The 22,309-nt window shown below is 38.8% G+C and overlaps 1 protein-coding gene across 14 annotated transcripts in view; it reads right to left on the reverse strand.

Moving 5' to 3' along the window:
- The window catches only part of ptprt (protein tyrosine phosphatase receptor type T), a 316,254-nt gene that overhangs the window by 149,501 nt on the left and 144,444 nt on the right, over positions 1–22,309 (reverse strand). For all 14 annotated transcript variants that reach the window (XM_017304835.1, XM_017304834.1, XM_008408309.2 and 11 more), the window contains exons 9-11: positions 21,002–21,117; positions 19,168–19,348; positions 10,377–10,486 (exon numbers count right to left, since the gene is read on the reverse strand). In XM_017304835.1, coding sequence (XP_017160324.1) covers positions 10,377–10,486; positions 19,168–19,348; positions 21,002–21,117 — 407 coding nt within the window. The remainder of the gene's footprint in view (positions 1–10,376; positions 10,487–19,167; positions 19,349–21,001; positions 21,118–22,309) is intronic.

Here is a 22,309-nt window from a genome sequence, read left to right on the forward strand (position 1 = left end):
GAGTTGCTAGGTAACCAAAGAGTGAGAGAGTTGCTAGGTAACCAAAGAGTGAGACAGTTGCTAAGTAACCAAAGAGTGAGACAGTTGGTTGACTGACCTTACTTAGCACAGTGTGAGGTTGAGCAGCTGCCTACATCTCCCAGAATGCTTTGGGTTCTGCATCAGAGCTCAGAAAGTATTCTACATATTGAATATTCCATCAGATCTATTGATCCTGATCACATGTTTATCACGATTTATATTCTTATTGTTTTACTGTCCAGTCCTAATTAGAAGAAATCCTGGAAGTTTTGGAGTTTCCCTACTTTTTAAACAGAAACAGTTGACTCTTAAATTCTGTCTTCCTCCACAAGAGGAAAGAAGAATTTAAACATAATGTAAAATGTTTTCACACTGCATTGCTTCCTGTTCCCGACCCGTTTTCTCCCCTTTCACCTGTGGGGGCGCCGCACCAGGAGCTACTGGAGAAAACGACACGAAAAGACGACACTGAACTTCACAAAATGTGAACAAACATGGAGTGGCGGGAGATTTTAATGGTTCTAGGATTCCTCTTTTGACCATGAGCCATTTCTTCCACTAGCGCTACACCTAAAAATAACAACCCAGAATGCCCTGCGCTGCAGTTCACTTCCTGCTTTTGGAGCATCACGTCAATAGAAAAGAGACCGAGGTTTTTAGGTGGATCAGGGGTTATTTGTTTAGTGTGAATCAGAGTTCGATTGCACATTCACACTTTACCAAACACACCGGACTTTCTGGAAAAACCACCTAGAGTTTGATTAAAGCAGAGCTGATGTGAATGCAGCCTTACACTGAGACACTCAGGGCCACAAACAGAGTATAAACTTCTTTCATGGCAGACTGGAAAGAGCATGTTTTGTACAAAAAGACTAAAAGTAGGTCTGTATTTTAATGCTGCGTACAAACAAATGTAAGGGATCCTGCCTCCTTCTCATGCAAGAAGACACCGTGTGTAACGGAGTAAAAAAGGTCAAGGACCAAAACAGCAACTCTAAATATAGTTCATTGACTAAAATGAAACACAACACACAGAAAGAAAGTACAGACAGCGACGAAGGACAAAATTAGAGCTTTGTGGTCCTCTTGGGTGTTCAATGTGGGCAGGAGGTCCCGTCACTAAAAGGCTCCAATGTGATGAGACGTGCCTCATACAAGCTTATCCTGTGCTGAATTTTTGGATGTTTATCCCATATTTGTTATTTTATTTGGTGTTGTAAAACGACACTGTCTTAATAAGTTTATGTAACCAATTAAATTGATCCATGAAGAAGAAAATGCAATAAAAATTTTTTAAAAAAGGCCCATGTGTCTTTGGAAAAGTAGGAAGAAAACAGTTTGTAACTTTTAAATTAGAAGATCTCAGTTTTACACCAGACTAATAAAATAAAACCTCTAATATGAACTGCTAAGCTGTCCATTAAAAGGCATTTATTATAATAATTATGCTTTGTTGAGCAGTATATTTGTATTTCTGCAGTCTGTTTATTCATTAGATGTGTTTACTGGCTCTGTCTGTAAAAGTCAAGCTCATATTTTTGTCGTCATTAATCTTTGTTCTCGTCAGTAAGAAGTGATGTGTTGTCTTTAAAGGTTTCTGACAGGATCAGGCATTTAAACAACTTCCAAATCTAAACAAAAAATAATTTACATGAAGATTCCAGTTTGTAGTGAAAATTTACAGTTTCTAAAAAAAAACTTTTTTTCTTGTAAAGTTCCTGTTTTTTAGAATAAATGTCCATTTACAGTAAGGAATAAGCTTGGTAAAGTAAGACGAGGTCTATAAATTTAATAAAAAAGACAATCTTACATTAAATCATGTACAGTAATCCGAGTCGGATAACGTTTCGCTTAATGATGCGGTTGGTCAGGAAGTTATAAATACTAAATCAAAATAGTAATATTCGATCAGAGTTTAAAAGTCATCTTTAGGAAATGTTTTAATTACGTAAAATATTTTGGGTGAAATAGTACTCAAGTATGATCATAGTGCTGGATTTTTTTATTAAATATGTCAAAATTCACTTCAAAATGTCAAAAAAAACTTCCAAAGTAAAAAGTTTATCACAAATAAACTACTCTGAAAGATACATATTTAAATGATCAGACAGTCCCTGTGACGATCACTTGCTTTGACGTCTTTAACTCACTGTTTTATTCCCCGTTCTGCATGTCGACCCGCTGCTGCTTTAAAACTCGGTACCGAGATCATCTCACGAATCCTGCTCTCCTGATAAAAAGCAATCTTTTTCATTCCCAGGAAAGAGCGATAAGGAGGGAGACTGACTTCACTAAACGTCTGCAGCTGCTACAGAAATCAACAGTTTGGAACAGAAACAGAAATAAATGTCAGGCTGGCCGCCGGTATTGATCTCTGTGATTGATTAAAGACTGCTTGAGGAGAGAGGAATGTGAGAGCAAAGTTATTCACACACCGGATCAGGCAGCAGCAGCAACTCACCGGACTAGTTGCCTGTTGCTTTACTGTGGTGGATTAAACGGTTTAAAGGTTTGTCAGCTAAATGCTCCCATTTTTCTCTTCCAGCCATGTCTTTAGACTTAATTTAGGCCAGCTAAAAGTGATTCAAGATTTCAATCCACTCACTCATTTATTGTTGTCAACATTTCTGAATGGCTTAGATGTGGTTAAAGTTTCCCTGCTTGCTGCTTAGAGAGAGAAAGCAACAGATTTTTCATTTTCTGTATCTGGATATTTAAAATCTTCCACCAGAAAGCAAGGAATATATGGTGCCTGCATCGTTTTTGAGGCTGCAAACATGCAGAACTTGAAACCTGATTATGGAATAATATAGAGAAATTGAAGTTCCAGAAACTCAGGAAATGCTGAGTCACTGGTTCTTATGGGTTCCTCCCCAAAGGATCGCTGGTTTAATCAGACAAGCAGATGGGAATAGAGAAAAAAACATGGTGGCATCAAAAACCAAAGGCATCAAAGAAAGGAATGAACTTCTAGTGGCCACATATTCATTTATATCTACGTAAATATTCAATTAATTTAAATACTTTATCTCAAAGGGAAATTAAATATCTTGGTTTATATCATCCAAATCTTCTGAGGCATTGTGGTGATAATTGTGGCAGAAAGTCATGCAACAAATCTGAAAAAGTCTCTGATTTTCAGTTCCTCTGGGTTTTGGGGTCGTAGTTCAGGTTTTCAGATGCTAATCAGCTGCTCCCGGTTGTAAAAACAACGCTTTGTTTTCCGCTTTACGTATCATAACTGTCTAAAAGTGAGGATCCAAAACCAGAGGAAATGCGATGTCTAAACCTGAGCAGTCTATAAAAACAACCAAGCAGAACTAATGCAGCAGAGCTACTCCAGGCGAGCGGCACAATCCTAAACACAATGACGTTATCTTTGTTTCTGAGGTTCAAATAGTCTTATCACAGTGGTGGAGACACAGAGGGAACGCAGAAAACAATCCCAACTCTTCAATGTACAAAACGTACAAATGGAAATGAAACTATAAAGGAATAAGTATTTAAATTAATGTGCCTCTGTGTATTTCACAGGATCAAAAGTTGAAATTATCATGTTACTTGTTGAACGTTGAAGTTTTAAGAAAAATCATGAAACCCAAACTGTGCATGAAAACTTTGTGACCCATTCAAGTTCAGTCATCTCTCTGCTTTGAGTCAGAACAATGCATCTCTTTTGTTTCAAGCCCTTTTTTAAGTTCAAGGAGAACTTTCCTGACACGTTTTATTAATTAAGCTGTTTGTGTAGTTGCCTTGAGTTTCTCCAGTGCTGTGGGAGCGCTAACTGAAAAACAGAGAATAATAGAAAACAACTTGTCAAATCACATCAAGGGGCTTTAAATGCTTTGCATAGGTAACATAATTAGGAAAAGTACCCACTAAAGATTTACCTCCAATAATATGTAAACATTTTTTATGACCTGGCTTCTCAGAAGAAACACCAGAGTCTCTAAGCTAGCAAGTGGTGCCTTCTAAATTAAGATGAAAACAAAACAAAAACAGGAAAAAAATAATCTTCCACTGGTCAAAACAAATCAGCAGAGCCATGATCTAATGATGCGCTTCACTGCGTTTTTTTCCTAATCAATGTCAGCAGCAGCAGCAGCAGCGTCTGTTATGCAAGCAGGGGTTCAGAAATAACTCTGCAGACAGCAGCAGGGAGGTAAGCGTTAGCAGGGGGAACCTGGGATGCTTCAGTGGTTTGATGCTGCAATCAGAGAAGGGATTGACAGGGTCATGATCTGAGCCAAGTGTGCTTCTGAGTGCTTCTGCGCTCTCGCTTCAGAAACTGGAGCTATCTGAGTATTATCTGAAAGGTCAGAGAGGGCAGGGGAGGACTGCAAAGACCCAGTTTAACCAGCGGCTTTTACTGGGGCCTGCCAACGTTAACGCGTTAAGAGCATGCCATTAATATGAACATTTTAATGCGCTAATGTTACATAATGACGGGTTAGACACACATGAACGACAGCGAAAGGTGAAATTTTACACAACAGCAGACAACAAAAGTTACAAAGTTTACAACTTTCTTGCGTTTACAAGAAAGTTGTAAACGCAACTTTCTTGTAAACGCAAGAAAGTTTACAAAGTTTACAACAAACTTTACAAAGTTTGTTTGTAAAGTTTGAAAGCGTTTCTGAACACAAGAAAGCGTTTTCTTGCGTTCAGAAAACGCCTGAACGCCATTTGCTCCATTTTTGAGCGTTCAGGCTCAAAATGGTGCACATTTTGCACAGGCTCAAAATGTGCACATTCAGGTACATTTTGAGCCTGAATGTGCACATCACCTGCATGAATTACGCTGGTCACTCAGCTGGATGAGGACAAGCAGCGTTCATCTCATCGCACAACTTTCACATGAAATAAATGCAGAGGGACGTTTCTAAATTAACGTTTAAAAACAAAATGGCTTCCTTTAAACCTTCCTGAATACAAAAACCTGGAAAACTGATGATCGTAGGACATGTCTGGTTTGAGACAACAAAACATTTTCTTAAACGTTATTTGAAAACGTGCTTACAGAGGCAGTTTCTAACAGAGGGTATATGGGCAGTTGCCCAGGGCGACATCAGAAAGGGGCGGCGCACCCAAGAACTGGAAATTAAAATAGATGTTATCTGTCAGTTGTGGCCTGAATGACTTTGCTACAACGTGCATGCAGGTGTAGTGGAGTAAGTTTCCCTTAAAGGTAAAGGTAATTTTATTTATATAGCACATTTTCAGCAACAAGGCAACAAAGTGCTTTAGCTGCTGTTGAGCACTGGGAGGCTACAGCACCTGCTGTCTGCTACAAAATAATAAATAAATAAATCTAGTAATTGCTCGTATTTTAATTAGAGTGTGGCAGGAGGTTCTTGCACAACTGCATGTTTCTATTTCAATCTTAGGCATAGTGATTAATCGCGATTAATCACTACACCAGTGATTAATCTGGTCATTTTTATTAATCGATCAACAGAACTAGTTTCTACTTCATCCGTCTAACAAATCTTGCCTTTTCAAAACTTATTAAATGTTTATATTATTGAGTTCTGAGAATTAATCATGTTTTTCCACTCCCCAGGCCTCAAAGGCTGTCCTTCCATTATCTGCTCCCCAGACATGAAGCCCGTTTTGAGCTGGACAGAGGAGCAGAGGGAGTCTGGACTGGAGGAGGCCGGCCCTTCAGATCTGCCCCAGATGTGTCCTTTAATCCTGTAATTAGCCGCAATTATAGTAACAGATCCAGGAGATGAAGTGATCATATTTGCACACTGATTTATTCCTCCAATCACGCGGCACCATGCTTCTTTTGGACACATTTCCAGTTGCTCGCCTCCTGCTTTATCTCCCCGTTCTGTCCTGATACTCCCCCTCCCCCCTTATCTCTCCTTACCACTCTCCACCTCCACAAATCTATCCAACCCACCTCATCTCTTTCCTTTAACCTCCCCCCCCCTCCTTTTTGTCCTAGGTGTAATTCATCAGGTTTCCAGCCTGAAAAGCGAGGGACACTGAGCGGGTTGAAAAAAAAGAAAAGAAAGAAAATATAAGACAACAGAGCAGGATGGGACACAACAAGAGCCCCTTCAGATGTTGCAGATGATGCCTTTAATCCTGTCAATAGCTGCAATTATAGTAATTATCTCTAATAGCGGAGCATTGTGTTCAGCCTCTGATATGTTTAACAGATGATGCAGAGATGTGCCGCCTCTGTTCGCCGTGGAGGGAGCTTAGATTGATATTAATGAAATCAACAGAAAACAAGACAAAATTGATGATGGTCCCAGGAGGTTTAGAGGATTTTTTCAGCTCTCAGTCGAGGTTTAATGGAGGCCTCAGAGATGATATGGAGCGTCTTTGTGCTGCACAGAATGAGACGAGAGGCAGACTGATGCTCGCAGGATAAAGGAAAAAATACGTCCTGGAAGGATGAGCGAGGAAAAGACGCTGCGTTCAGCACAGGTGTCTCATTTCTACACCGAAGATGACTGTTCTCTCCGTTTTCCGTTTGGAAACTTGCTCAGAAAGATGCATTTATGTACTTCAATAAGATTTCTACGAACAAGGTTGCTTAGTTGACTTCATCAGGCCACGACCTTCACAGCAGATCTGAGCTCAGTGGGAAGCAGAAAAGATGCAGAGAAAACTGAACTGCAGCTACACGTGGAGTGACATCGTGGAATCAAAACATATTTCAGGGGTAGTTTTACTACATTGTACTTTTTACCTTTACTTTAGTAATAAAAAGTGTATTGAGACATCTTGTTCCTGGACCTTCTTGGTTTGGATGTTCATTTCTATCTGCTGAGCCATTTGGAGATCAATAAGACACAATAAACAGTAGATATCATCACTACAAGTATTTCACTAACTTGCAATATCCACTCTAAGTATCGGTTGCATTTTTTAAGAATGTATTTTCAGCCTGAATTTAGTATTTTATAATTATGTTATTTGCATGTTTTATTTAGTCATTTAGTTAGTTAGTCTGATTATTATGTGATTATTTTAAAATATCAAATCATATGTTATGAAAGGTACGGCCGCACAGTGGTGCATTTGGTAGAGCTGTTGCCTTGCAGCAAGAAGGTTCTGGGTTCGATTCCCGGCCTGGGGTCTTTCTGCATGGAGTTTGCATGTTCTCCCTGTGCATGGTGGGTTTTCTCCGGGTACTCCGGTTTCCTCCCACAGTCCAAAAACATGACTGTCAGGTTAATTGGCCTCTCCAAATTGCCCCTAGGTGTGAGTGTGTGTGTGCATGGTTGTGTGTCCTGTGTGTTGCCCTGCGACAGACTGGCCAGGGTGTATCCCGTCCCTCGTCCCTCGCCCGCAACGTTGGCTGGAGATGGGCACCAGCAACCCTCCCGACCCCACTGAGGGAAAAAGGGTGCAAGAAAATGGATGGATGTTATGAAAGGTTTCTTCCAACACAGGTAGGCTAGCGCACTAGCTAATAGCAAAGCTAATTTTTAACGTTGCGTTTTTGCTAACTTTGAAAACATGTAGTACTACAGTAGTCTTACTACAGGAGGCCATTTAAAATACAGTGAAGTCGTCCTACTACAGAGTACACTGTGGCTGTGTGGGTAGAGTAGTCTTGTCTTGCGATCGGAAGGTTGTAGGTTCGATTCCAGCTCCCTCCTGCCATGTGTCGATGTGCCCTTGGGCAAGGCACTTAACCCCAAGTTGCCTACCAAGCTGCGTATCGGTGTATGAATGTGTGAGCGTTTGTGAGTGCGAATGGGTGAATGTGACTCTAGTGTAAAGCGCTTTGAGTGGTCAAAATGATCGGATAAAGTGCTAAATGAGTTCAGTCCATTTACAATTTTTGTCAACTCTACACACCTATAAGTGTCACTGATCACCGCTGGAAAACGGTTTATCTCCCTCCACCACCGGACATAAATCTCTTTATGAGACAGAAAAGTGGAAATATCTCAAAGTTTAGTCCTGAAACGAGAAACGCCTCATGTTGTTGTTCGTCCGTTTTAAAGTGCTTTAGATCATTTTCCTCTTGGAACAACCAGGTATGTCAAAGTTTCCACGGTAACACTTTATTTGAAGGGGTGCGCATAAGTCTGACATGACACTGTCATAAACATGAAGGAGTCTTTATGAATGTTTATGACAGTTGTCATAAAGTGTCATTCGGTAAATAATGACACTTTTAATGCAAAGTTGCTCTAAAAGTTGCATTAAAAGTCCAAAGTTGGCATTTTTAATAGACTTTTAATGCAACTTTTAGAGCAACTTTGCATTAAAAGTGTCATTATTTACCTAATGACACTTTATGACAACTGTTATAAACATTCATAAAGACTCCTTCATGTTTATAACAGGAGTTACGTCATGTTTATCACAGTATCATGTCAGTCTTATGCACACCCCTTCAAATAAAGTGTTACCGTTTCCACTTTACGTCTATGAATCTGGCATCCTTTATCTGTACACCGCATGATCAAATGCAGCATGATGCTGCCACCACCATGCTTTACAGTCGTCATGTTTAATAGACTCAATTTGTCGCCTCCAATCATACTTTGATGTCTGTGTATTAAAATAACTCAAACTCTGACTGATCTCTGCGACCAGCAGTCAGTCTATGTTGATTTAAAACGTACAATGATGTTTCCATTTCATGCCAAAGAACATCTTATTCCATAATCCTTTTCTTGTGAGGGGGAAGGTTCAGGTCATGTTTGATACTTGGACAGTAAACATCAAAACTGTTTTTGTGTTAAACAGGCTGAGGTCGGCTCTGTGGATGTTTTATGGATGTCAGTGCCCAGAACTAAACCAACGTAAATGAACTCAACTATATCCGTTTGAAAAGCGTCGTTGAATATTCAGCTGCAACTACGCCAGGAAACTCCTGATGAACTCTGAAAAAAGAGGCTGGAGGTTTTCACTGCTGCATAAAAATGAAATCAAAATGTATATAATACAATGTTAATGACAGTAATGTGTGTGTATATGCACATACAGTTCTAAATCTAATAAATATCAGATTCAACTGATTCCATCCAGATATTTTATACCTGATATTTCAAGAAAATTAGTAAAAAGGCATCAAACAGCTGAAAGAAAAACTTCAGAAAGCCCAGAGAAGTATTGATCATGACTACTTTAAAATATCAGAGGAAGTCTGGCAGCTTGGAGGGCAGCTAAAGCGAAGCACCTCTGACCACACACACAGCAGCTGCTCCTCTAAGAGGCAGGTTCTTGATGCAGTGATATCACAAGCAGACAGAGGAGAGCCGGTCAATAATTCATTAGGTAGAGGGTTAAACTCAAGTTCAACCTGAATAAACACCCTACAGCCACATTCCTAGGAATTCACCAGAGTCGTCCTCACACACTCATAAACTCAAACTCTTTCTTTCAGGTTCGGAATCTCTCAACGTTTAAAACGTTAAACTTACCCTCTAATTTCTTCTCATCTATTCATGAATTAATTTTACATTTGATGAATCATGAACTGACAACAACGTCGCTTTCACAGCGCAGCTCCGGTTTCTCCGGACCCTGGAAGTCCCAGCTGACAGGGAGGTTTCACATGTTCACGTGAAGAGAATATGTCTGACACATCAGTCTGTGGTTTGGGATGAGCTTTCAAAGCGTCTTCCACCTCCCTCCACTGGCAGAACTGCGACGCGATAACATTACAAACCCCTCAAATCAGAATGAGCGCAGCAGCACATCATTACAGCCGTCTGCTTTGTAAATCACATGCAGATATGGAATTGGCACAAAAATTAACGCTGTGGTGAATTTTGGCCTTAAAAGTGACGTGTTAAGCAAAATTTATAGTTTGCATGTTTTCGTTCTACTTCTTCCAAAAACAGACAAACCACTTATAAAAAAAAACAACAAAAAGGACACCCAGCCGTTTTTTGGCAATAGGTTGTTCAGTTTATGTTTTTTGGTGTCTGGAAAATTACAGGCACTGCTCCTCGCCTAGCAACCTCAGCGAACCCCAGCCCGTTACCTAGCAACCCAAGCTGAGCTCCAGCACGTTTGGTCAACTGGTTTTCCCGCTGAATATGCTGTACAATGGCTGCTGGAGAAGTGTTGTTGTTATTGACTCATCGTCCAGAAACCACTTGCTGCATTTTTGTTGATTGTGCAGGAGGCTCTACTACTGCTTTTCAAAGATGTACAGTTGTATTATTGTGCATCTTTTTGCAGCCATTTTTACGTGCGAGTGTAAACATTGAGTTGGGGGTGTGTGGCCAGCAGCACCTTTTTTTTTTAGATTTAAAGTGACAAGACGCTCAAAATGGACAGAACTGGGCAGACTAACATCTCATAATCCAAGACTCCAGTTTAAAATCTCCCAGAAATAATCCAAACCAACGACCTGAACTGCTTACCTCGTACAGAGTGATGACCCCGTTGGTCTCATTGGGAGCTTTCCACTGCATGAAGATCTTCTCTTCATATGGAGTATTCTGCAGCGACTCCATCGGCACCGACCCGGGTACTGAAAAATAAATGATTTTTTGTTTTCATTCATTTTGTATTTCACCATATTTCATACATTTTCACACTCCCTGCTGCAGCCATGGCATCTTGCCGTTGTAACTGTGAACTTGTTGTGTGTAAATGTTGTCCCTCATAACACTCTGTCAGACTTTGAGGAATTCTAGTATCTTCAATTCACAACAGTTAACCGATCGATTCTGTTTGATAAAACCTCTTTGAAAGTTTTGAACTGGTTTCTCCTGTTTCCAGCTCCGGTTTCAGATTGGTGATTCGTTGTCTCAATCCTCTGCAGATTATTTTTGCTTCTCTTTATTCCACAACAACTGTGACAACATTTTTTTTTACATTTTACTCTCCTGGACAAATCTCACATTTATTTCCATCAGTTTTTCATTCTTTTGAAATGCTTTGATGTCATAAGTTGGTTTATTGAAAGTATTCTTTTTAGATTTTTTTCTGCATGTTTGTAAAATCTTTGAATCTCCTGTAACTTTATTAAAGTAGGTTAAAGTCTTAAGACATCTAAAATGTAAAAATGTATTAAAGTTCAGCTTTCATTTTGACCCAACACCACATTATAACAACAAAACAGAAAAAAAAAACTGAAAGAAGACTAACAGTCTTTATGTTGTCTGTGAGATTTGATTTAATTGCTGCGGCTTCCAAATTACGTTGAGCATTAAAGGAAATAATTTTTTCGTTCTGCATTTCAACGATATGCTGCAACAAACAATCGACACTCTTCATCCCAGTAAATATGAAACACACCAGTACCTTGAATATGAGAGTTTTATTCACGAGGCTTCCAGCTAAGAAAAGTGTGCACACACCTCCAAATTCACCCAATCGTGACTGGTCTATGGGAGACTGAAGAAACTTTTGAGGCTATGATGCTCTTAAAGCATCAGTCTAGTTTATAAAGATTAAATTTTTACACAGTTAAAGTTAGTCTTTCAATAATAATGGGCATGACATTCATGTATTTCACACAAATTTAGAAAACAAAAATAAGTTTTGAGAGTTAGAGAAAAATGTGAAATTAGTTATTCAACACTGAAAAAGAAGATTTGAGATACATTCTCAAAAGTGTCTAAAATTTAATTTCAGTTTTTTGCAATTTAGTTCCTCCAATTAAATCTAACAACCTTTTTAGAAGAACTGCATTTAATGAAAATACATTTTTAATCGCTGCTTTTTCCTACAAAGCAAAGCTTCAGTTTCAATCAGCAAATTAGAAAAGTGTAAGAAAACATTTCCTTCGTATTACATTACTAACACTCGAGGTTTTTGGGTTAGTTTCTGCATTTAAGTGATGCTGTTGTTATCAAAGTCTTCAGAATGAAAACCATTTTTGTGACATTTGTAACGTTCTGATTAAATCTAAGAGGAAAGTTGAGAACGTCTGCCGAGCTCTTAATGGGGGTTTTGATGAAAAGTGGCTCACGTCGGGATGCGTTTAGTACGATCCCGGCTATTTGTAGAAATTAAAGAAGGCGCCTCCTAAGCTAAAGGAAGACAGACAGGCTGTAATGAAGGCATGCAGGGAATAATCCTGCAGACAGAGTAATGGAACGACTGCTGAGACAAAAAGACAGCCGGAACGCTGATTTCCACAAACTGCAGGCGGATTTTTGACTCACTACTGGGAAACAATCTTCCATTTGCTTCAGAAAAAAAATGTGTCAATTACAGATTCATTCAAATTACTAATCAGATAGAAATTTTCACCTTTGTGCTTTTATTTCAATCACTCAAAGCTTTTTTTCCTTTCTTAACATCCAGCTCAGTGACTTTACATCGTTACGTGTGCAAAACAATTTAAGGGCAGCAGGTTAACGGCTGTAACACAGGCTCAGCTTAGCAAACAGCAAACTCTACCTGGTAACAGAGCAGGGAGTGTATTTGTGTGTGTCTTTTCAGGAAAACAACATATTTCACACTCTACCAAGGTGTACAGACGGGGAGGGGATCGTCAGACACCTTGTCTGGGAGAAGTAACAGCATGTTAAACATGCACAACCAAAACTGCACCATAAACTGAGACAGAAACACACCGACGGGTGTGAAATGTATAAAATGCTGCCAGGAGGGAGAAAAACTCCAAAGACGTGTTTTGTTTGTTCTGCTTAAGGTGCTACTCAGGTCGAAGTGAAAAAACAAAAAGGTTGTGTCTCATTTTTGAGCATTTCTTATGTTAATCATTAAACTGCAAAGTGGGGATTAATTCTGCAGGTTTTCACGTTAGAAGGTCAGAAGGCTGATTATAATCTGTAGGAATTTAAATCCAGGATTCATCGTGTCTGAATTTCTACTTTACAATATTTAAGCAACAACAAAAACATTTTCAGTTCAGCTAGATGAGTCTATTGTGTGGTAATGTTTGGAAAGCAAAGCCTATTTTCATGCACGCTGCTTTCCAAGCACATAGTTTAGTTGCTAAAAATAATCAAACATCAATAAAAAGTAGCAAATAAAGCAACACATTTTTATCTTTCTTGGGAAAACATGAAATAATAAGGATAAATATATTTCTGAATTATACTCTGATGAGCTGAATTAAGAGTTATGCCATTTTAAACAAGGTTTCACATGTTTTAAGATTATCAGAAGGATCATCCAGAGTTGCAGTAAAATCTCCTCTGAATCCTGTTTTGAATCATAAATTGTGAGAAAAAAAGTCAGAAAAATGTTTCAGAGAACAACAAAGCAGACGGAAAAGTCCAGCAGCTTCGAACGCGAGTCTTGGTGTTTGGATTTGGACGACATCAGTTCTGTTCCATCAACCTTTACACACTGAGTTCTCATCAAAACAGAGACGAGGGTTTCACGAGGACAGAGAGATGACCTTGCATGTTTCTAAGCTGATTCATAGGAAGTTGAAAACACATTTTCAGGGGAATGACGAGAAAAAGTTTTAGAGTACAACAGAAAATGATGTTCTCTGGTTATTCGATCATCTGTGTTCACGTCGGCAGCTGTTTTGGCTGGGTAAGAATTGAGCCTCTTGGAAAACAGAACACCTGTTTTTGGCACAGAAACAATTTTGTGTGACATTTGAGAGGGAAGGTAGATGACATAGTTCAGATTTCTACCCAGCATCTGCTTAATCAACCTGATAAGGAACCCAAGACGGAAAACACACGGCGGTCAGAGCAGAACAAGAGAAGCTCAATGTTCTTTGTGACATTAAAAAACTTCCCTGACTTCCATGATGCTCAGACGTCCACATTTGGTTGGACATCATAAAAAGAAAATCACAAAAACACAGAGTGAGCTGTGAGTCAGATGAGGCTCATGATGCGCTCATGAATACACAAACATTTTAGGAGACTGTCGGCTGATTTTGATAAGTAATTCCAAGGTGTTGATTAAGGGCCCAGCCTGTGGAGTGCATCAAATTACCCTAACAAAGAAATGCAATTACAAACTGCTATTTCATTCACCACCTTATCATTGGAGTGTGTGTCTGACGTCTTATCTTCTCTGAAACAATGTCTGCCTTAATGTCTGAGGATATGTGGTGTTGGTGTGCCGCCCTTGACACCTGCGAGTCTGAACGGCTCTGGTCTTATCTGCTGTTTGTCTCTCTTCCTCTGTTTCTGTGTGAACGTGTGTGTTCCTGCTCCTCGGAGGCAGAGACGGAGAAAAACAGTCTTCATTGAAAAGATAACAGCAGCTGTAGCACATTAATCATAACTTGATTAACTTCCATCGTGCCACACATTGAATGGTCTGCCTCATTATGCGCGCAGCTCTGTTTTCTACGTGCGATTCTCTCCTTTGTTTCCCTTATTTCTCTCTAAATCCTTCCTCGTGTCCTGAGCTGAACTCAAACTGTCATTACTGGCATGTAATGAATCTGTTTCCTCCTTTGTCCAAATCCCATTTCAGGGTTTATTCCTTCTTAACTCATACTTACAAGGAACAATGTTTAAAACACTCCAGCAGTGATGGGCATCGCAAGCTAAAACGTTAGCTGTGCTAATCATAAAGAGCTAATATCAGACCAACATGGTATTTAGCAGAAGAGCTAACTTTAGCATTAGCTTCATTTATGCAGATGTTTTAAAAAAAACATGTGCAAGTCTTTTTATGCTGATTATATTATAATAAGTTCTGTTTTTTTAGTATTGTCATGTTTTTACATTTTTGTTTTCCATATAAATCCAGTAGTATTTGTAATTCATGTGGCTCAAGATGCCACAATAATCAGAGGTTAATCCTGAGAAAAATAATGAATAAACACATTTTTATAAGCAGCAGTGCTGCTGGATTACATTTCACACTATAATCAAGGGATTACAGAACATATTTTAGTTTTCCCATGCTTTTATGAATTAAGATTTTTATTCTTTTTCCATACATATTTGGCTTCGACCAAACTTAACGGCAGAAATTTATGACAAAAACATTTCTAACCAAATAGTTTAAGTTCTACTTGTCTCATCTTGACCTTCTATGATAAAAGGATTATAAAATGTCAGTCTTTGTGTCAGAAGATCATCTTTCTGCACTGTAGTAGTGATAAATGAGGGCATAAAGACCGGATCTGAGATCCGTGTATTTAATATCTGCTTTTTGAGGTATTTGGGGATGATATTGGATATCTACAGATAAACAACCTAAGCCTTTAACATCTAAAAATACTTCTTCTTTACCAACAAATACTCACACAGCTCCGGTGTTCTCCTACATGATAAATAAAGTAGGTACAAAAAAATGGTACGTCCCAGATCAGTTACATTACTCTTAATGTATTTTTGAAGCATTTAAGCATTACTGGACCAGAACGGGCTGCACAGTGGCGCAGTTGGTAGAGCTGTTGCCTTGCAGCAAGAAGGTTCTGGGTTCGATTCCCGGCCCCGGTCTTTCTGCATGGAGTCTCCATGTTCTCCCTGTGCATGGTGGGTTTTCTCCAGGTACTCCGGTTTCCTCCCACAGTCCAAAAACATGACTGTCAGGTTAATTGGCCTCTCCAAATTGCCCCTAGGTGTGAGTGTGTGTGTGTGTGTGTGTGTGTGTGTGTGTGTGTGTGTGTGTGTGTGTGTGTGTGTGTGTGTGTGTGTGTGTGTGTGTGTGTGTGTGTGTGTGTGTGTGTGTGTGTGTGTGCATGGTTGTGTGTCCTGTGTGTCTGTGTTGCCCTACGACAGACTGGTGACCTGTCCAGGGTGACCCCGCCTCTCACTGGGAACGTTAGCTGGAGAGGCACCAGCAACCCTCCCGACCCCACTGAGGGACAAGGGTGCAAGAAAATGGATGGATGGACCAGAACGTCTCAGTAAGACTAGAAAGCCACAGCTGTTTGGTCACAATGACAAAAATATGAAGCTTTGAAAAATAAGACAGTTTTTCAACTGTGAAGCACGGAGGTAGCAGTGTCATGCTGGGAGAATTTTAACGGTCAGTGGTACTGGTATATTACACAAATCCTTTATTGCCAACACAAAAAGACGCCTAGAACTTGATTTGGTGCATCGATCCAATGCAATCAATGCAAAGCAGACAAGACAGCAGGAGAGGAAAAGAGAATAAAAACGTATATGGAAGAATATGAATAAAAGTAAAATTTTAAGGAGGATGTAACTTTGGGAGCAGAGCAGCTAATGAGGGATGTAGAGATCAGCTGGAGCGGCTGGAGATCTGGGCGGTTCTGGACACTAAACTCTCCAACATCTAACCGGGTCGTAAACAGATGAAAAGGGTGTTAGCAGGGCGGGAAGGATGTTTGATTACCTTCAGATCAGTGTAAAGAAGGCGGATGTTTTATTGGTCTTTACTGCTGGTCAGATCCAGCCCAATAAGTTTAGATGCTTCTCTTACAACCATATTGATTCCTGCCTCATCCGCAGCTGAGCAGCAGCCAAACATCGTCTGTGGAAGACGACTTAAACTGCCTAACATCCCCTAAAAAGGACAGAAAACGCTTAAAAATATGGCTGATCTTGTTGGGATCAGAGGAAAAGATGGTCCCTCTAGCTTCAGGACTGAAATAAGTCCAGGAAAATTCATGAAAAACTTTTATTGCTTAAAAAGTAGGTGGTTGATACGGAAGAGGATTAAGGCTTAAGAACTACAATTTCTGACCTTAATCTCTGAATTCTGACTTTTTATCTCAGAAAGTTAAAGTCAAATAAAAAACAATTCAGATTTTTTTTTCTTCAGAATTCTGACTTAAATTTTCTGAGATCAAAAGTCAAATTTCACTGTTGTTTTATGGCCCTAATCCTCTTCCGTAGTTTGAAGTGACATTCTCTAGAAATATTTAGGCAAATGTTAGTGGCAGTGGATATATCAGTCAATGTGGCAATAAATTCAAAGTTTTCATTCAAACAACGTTTTATTTTTAAATAATTTCCATCTTAAAAAACAATTAAATGTCTATTGAAACCAGTGTATGTAAACTTGTGAATCTAGATGATGAGAAAAAATATTAAGTCTTAATTAAAACCTGAAAGGCGACGTTACTATTATAATCTAATGACAATGAAAAAAAAAAAAAAAAACTAATTTCATTTCTTAATTGCAAATCCTTCATTTAGACTCTAAACACGGGTTAAAGATAATTTCTGTGTAATCAGCAAGACTGCAGAGTAATAGAAAAAAATCCTATATATTTATATGTATATATATATTTATGTCTGTGTGTGAGAGAGATGGAAGCCGATTCATTTGCAGGAGCCATTACCGTACAAACAATAATTAGCCTCCGTGTGAACAATTGCTCTTCTGTTCCCTAATTACTGAGCTACAGCCAGGAGATTAACGGCGGTTAAACAAAAAGCAATTAAGAACAAAACAATTACCATTTTTTTAACCCCTTCAAGCCATTTCCACTACGCAGATGTGTTTGCTTTACTTTTAGGGAACATGCGGTTTGTGCGTGCTCAGCTGGTGAAGGTTCAACGTTCAGGCTGAGAGCTGATGTTCCCCAGAAGCTAAATTCAAAACATATTAGCTACGAGACGAGCGAAAGAACAGGCAGCCCTGCGAATCAGACGCTAAGCTATTCCAGTTTATCACAGGCAGGGTGCTGGGAGAAATGTAAGACATAAATGAATTATTAGAGGTTGTGGAGGCGCTTGCATTCAGTTCAGTGCAACATGAGGCCCTGTGGACAGAAAGCAGGAGGCTTAAAAAGTCTGTTCTGATATTTTCTGAACTGCTGGACAACACATACACTCAGGGCGCTAATAATTTATGCTAGTAAGTTGTCCTGCCGAGGGGCGCAGCAGAATAAACAGAAATGTTGATTAGTGCAATTTTTGAAGGTTGCAGGCATCAGTGTGAAACTTGTGCTGCTTTAGTAGCTCCAGAGATCTTCAGAGAGAGGAGAACGTGTGAGAACCAGCAGCTAAAACGAAGACGGCAGCGTCTGGACTGCTAAAACGAAGACGGCAGCGTCTGGGCTCGTAGCTACGGCTGAGTATTCGGGCCGCTGTAGTTTAAGAAGATAAAATACCACAAAATTTCTACATTAATTTCACTAATGATAAAGAAAAAACTTAGATGTTCCACATTGTGAAAAAGTTGAAAATGTGTAAAAAGTGTAAATTAACAGGCAGATATTTACAATGTTAAACTACAGTATTCTCTGACAACATAAAGTCAGATATTTGCACCACAAAATGGCACAAAAAGTCACAAGTAGCTTCTTTTTTAAATTGCTAAGAAGAATTTAAACATTTTAGATTAATCTCAGAAATTTTCTAGACAAAAATGAAATTTCTGAGTTTGAAAAGTTGAAGGTTTTCTAGAAAAAAATTCTGAAATTTTAAGATTAATCTCAGGTTTCTATAAATAAATTTCTGAGCTTGAAAAGTTGAAAATGTGCAAAGTTTTTTTTTTTTTCTGTAAAACTTCTGAGCTTAATCTAAAACACGTTTTAGTGTGTTTTTTAAGCTTTTTAACTTAAAACTCAGAAATTACAATATCAAAAATCTAGAATTTTTTTTTAGATGGAACTCCAAAATTTCAGAATTTTTTTTCTATCAAATTTTTTACTTTTCAACCTGAGAAATTTCAAATTTTTTTGACAAAGATTTACAGCTTTTTTTCTACCTACATCACTTTAAGTGCCAAACATATTTAAAACTTGACAATATGTGAAAAGTTCAAGAGGTGTAAATACTTTAACATTCAGGCGATATCAATATTCACAGATGACCCGCATTAATATTTGGTAAACTCGTAAACAAGCTCCCTTGCCGCGTCTGTCTGCGCTCTACATTCCTTAAAATAAAACGCAGGTTGTTCAGAGTCGCGTTAAAAGCCTAAACTGCTGGAAACATTCTCCGTTTTCTTCCACCGTCTCCGTACAACAGAGAGACACTTTTTGCTTTCATGTCTGCAGCTGAGCAGCTCCTGAACCCGCCTGTCAGTCACCCAGTGTGGGTTAGACAGCGACATCTCTCATCCTGTCCCTCCTGTTGGAGCAGTCTGCGTTCGGAGCAGGTAGGCGGCTGGTTCAGCTGTTTATTTTCAACTAACCGCCGACGGCTGTTGCGAGGTGTTTATAATGACTCATTTTTTGGGGAGCCGGAGGGTTTCTCCAGGGAGAGCCTGATCGCATACCGAGCTGCTGAAATGCCTCGAGATTCTGCTAACCTGCTTATATTTTGGATCAATAGAGTATTACGAAGTTTGATGCTAGACGTGTCAAAAGCATTTATTGTTGCCCACCGTCCTCCTCCGTCTGTTTGACGATCTCCTCGCTCTCCTTGCTGCCCTCGGGGTTGGCCAGAACGAGGCGCAGCCTGACCGTGACGAAGGGCCTCAGTCCCCTCAGCGTGTAATGAGACGACGTCTGGATCAGCTCCTCGGCTGCAAACTCTTGCTGATTGAACACGTACTGGTACTGAACCTGCAAAAAAACATAAACACAATGTTCAGCTCGCTTCAGGCTGACTGAAACGATTCTGGCTGGAATAAGCAAGATCAGAGAAAGTATAAATTAAACGTCAAATGACTCTAGGACTGTCTAGAAAAGTATAAATATTTAAATAATCAATCAATCAATCAAATTTTATTTGTATAGCACATTTCAGCAGCAAGGCATTTCAAAGTGCTTTACATAATTAAAATAAAAAAACAGAAATAATCAGTGAGAAAGAGAGAGATTTAAAATAAAAATAAAAAAAACAAATTAAAAATAAAAACAAAAAAAAACAAAAAAACATTACATCATTAAAACGTCGAAAAGAAAGAAGAAGAAATTAAAAACATTAAAGACATAAAAACATGGAAGACATCAAAACCCGCACTCTAACCCTAATTTAGCCATAAGCAACTCTAACCAGGTGGTTTTAAGTTGAGATTTAAAAGCACCCAGTGTTTCAGCTGTTTTACAGTTTTCTGGAAGTTTGTTCCAAATCTGTGGTGCATAGAAGCTGAATGCTGCTTCTCCTCATCTGGTTCTGGTTCTGGGGATGCAGAGCAGAACCAGAACCAGAAGATCTGAGGGGTCTAGACGGTTGATACAGCAATAACAGAAAAAAAAGTACTTTCATCACTTGTCTGAGAAGACATAAACACAACCAGAGAGGCACAGAATAGATAGCATGATGATGAGTGTGATGAGTTAAGATAAATTCATTAGCAGTCAGACTTTCTTAAGCAGTTTTCTCCAGATGTGCAGCTTTTTTTAAGTCATTTTATGTCCCTTTATACTACCATGAAGGTTTAGTCTCCAGTTTGTGCTTAAACTTGGTTAATAAATAAGCTGTGGACAAAAGGAGACAAAGAAAATCTAAAAAAATGCCAAAATTTCAGCTAACAGCCATTTAGGAAACAACTTGTTGGTATTTTCTCTTTCGAACTGTTTTATTCACAAAGTAAGCTGCAAAATGAAGAAAAATGTGTCTTAGATATGACATATTTTACATTACATTAGAAATGAAAGCTTGAATATGGAAATAATCTATTAATATTTGCATTTGTTATACGTTTGTAGCATATGTAATGCTCGATTGATCTAATGATTTCTCAAATTTCTCATTTTTGCTCATCAAGCAAAATGTGGGAAAGAGTAAAAAAATGACAGCTCAGTTGAGATGCATGCAGATTAACCAATCAGGTTTCAAAGAAAAACTTTGAAAAATCTGCAGAAAGTCGAAAAAGAAACTTTTGATCAATCCTGTTTAAAACATTATAGGACAGTCTGGCTGTTCAAACGGGAAATATTTGGAGAAACAGATCAGAGATTCATCCTCCCAGCAGCTGCTAGACTTTATATCCATCACTAATTAGTTTCTTTAAGTCAGAGTACGCCATTTTTAATAACCACACAGTATTATGTAAATGTGTCATGAATGTACAGTATGTTGCTCTTTGTTTCGCCACTGAGGGAAGATAAAGTGTTTTTCTTTTCCATTTGTTTAATATCAACTAAAAACTTCAGAACGACTGAATTAATTTTGAAATATGCTTGAACCAAATTGGTAGAAAATCTTTTCTTTGGCACAAAATACTGTTTTGGTGGAGAATAGTTGAGTGTCAGGTTTGTGGCGCCGCTTACCGTCAGATTGTAGCTGTGGCATCGCGTCACGGCGTATCCAAACGTTTCCCACTGGATGGTCAGCTGGCGGGCGCGGACGTCCACCACGTTGACGTTCTGGGGTCCGTGGACGGGATCTGAAGCGACAGACAGCAGGCGGAGAAACAGTCGGATCAGAGCGGGAATCGATCCACTGATCCCTGGATTCGCTTAATCTGGCTGCAGTCTGAAACAAACGGCTAATCCCTGATTCTGCTGGTTTAAATGTCTGCAAATTAACTTAATGTTGCACATAATTCCTTAAGAATGTAAGATATCCTTTAGGAAGCTTTGGAGTAAGATTGTTAACCTGAGGGAAGTACCGATAGAAAAAAAAGTCACATTTTAGATTCCCAGAACAAAGAAAAAAAAAAAATCAAAATAGAAAACTGCACTCAGAAATATATGCATTTTGTCCAACATGTTCAATGGCGTAAAGACAGAACTAAACAAAAACAGAAGTAGGACAATATCTCATAAAATGCAGATTAAATTGATTCACTGGAAAAACAGAAAGTCTTAATATAAAACATCCAGAAGCAAAACTGCAGAACTGAGCAGAAAACAAAACCAGCGACGTCATCATGAGCAGGTGTGACAGACAGGAAACAAAACAAGACCAACAAAATAAAACAGGAAGTCAACCGAGCCAGAGATATCCGACCACCAGGGGGCGCTGTTAAAGGGACAGCCCCCTAAAAACAGATCCCACAAGGAGCTGACATCCATTTACTTATGATAAATTACTTAGAACCAACGATGATAAAACAACTTTAATGTATAAATTCAGGTAAGTTTTCTATTGTTCTGTTCAAAAGTCTTGATCTGAATTAATTTTATAATTTTCTTTTTTTTTTTTTTCTAAACGTCTTAAAGTTTTTCTTTACTGCATTTTAACTCATTTTTATCCTGAATCTGAACAGTTTCTTTATTAAACCACTGAATTCTGTTAAAGCTTTAATGAACCAGTATATGACTCCATTAACTCCATGAATCCACAATTTTTCCTATTTTCGCACAAATTAAAAATCTCAAACTGCTTGAATGATAGAAATTATGACTTTTACCTCCATTAAGCTGCATGTAAAACAGTAACAGGTTAAAAACTCTTGTTTCTGTGGTTCCGTCTGAGGTCGTTCCTGCATTTAGGATTTTCTTACAAACGCCACAGATTATGTTCTTCTTTAGTTTTTTCCTCTAGATAGATAGATAGATAGATAGATAGATAGATAGATAGATAGATAGATAGATAGATAGATAGATAGATAGATAGATAGATAGATAGATAGA

The sequence above is a fragment of the Poecilia reticulata genome, linkage group LG5, assembly GCF_000633615.1.
Source record: "Poecilia reticulata strain Guanapo linkage group LG5, Guppy_female_1.0+MT, whole genome shotgun sequence".
NCBI classification, from domain to species: Eukaryota; Metazoa; Chordata; class Actinopteri; order Cyprinodontiformes; family Poeciliidae; genus Poecilia; species Poecilia reticulata.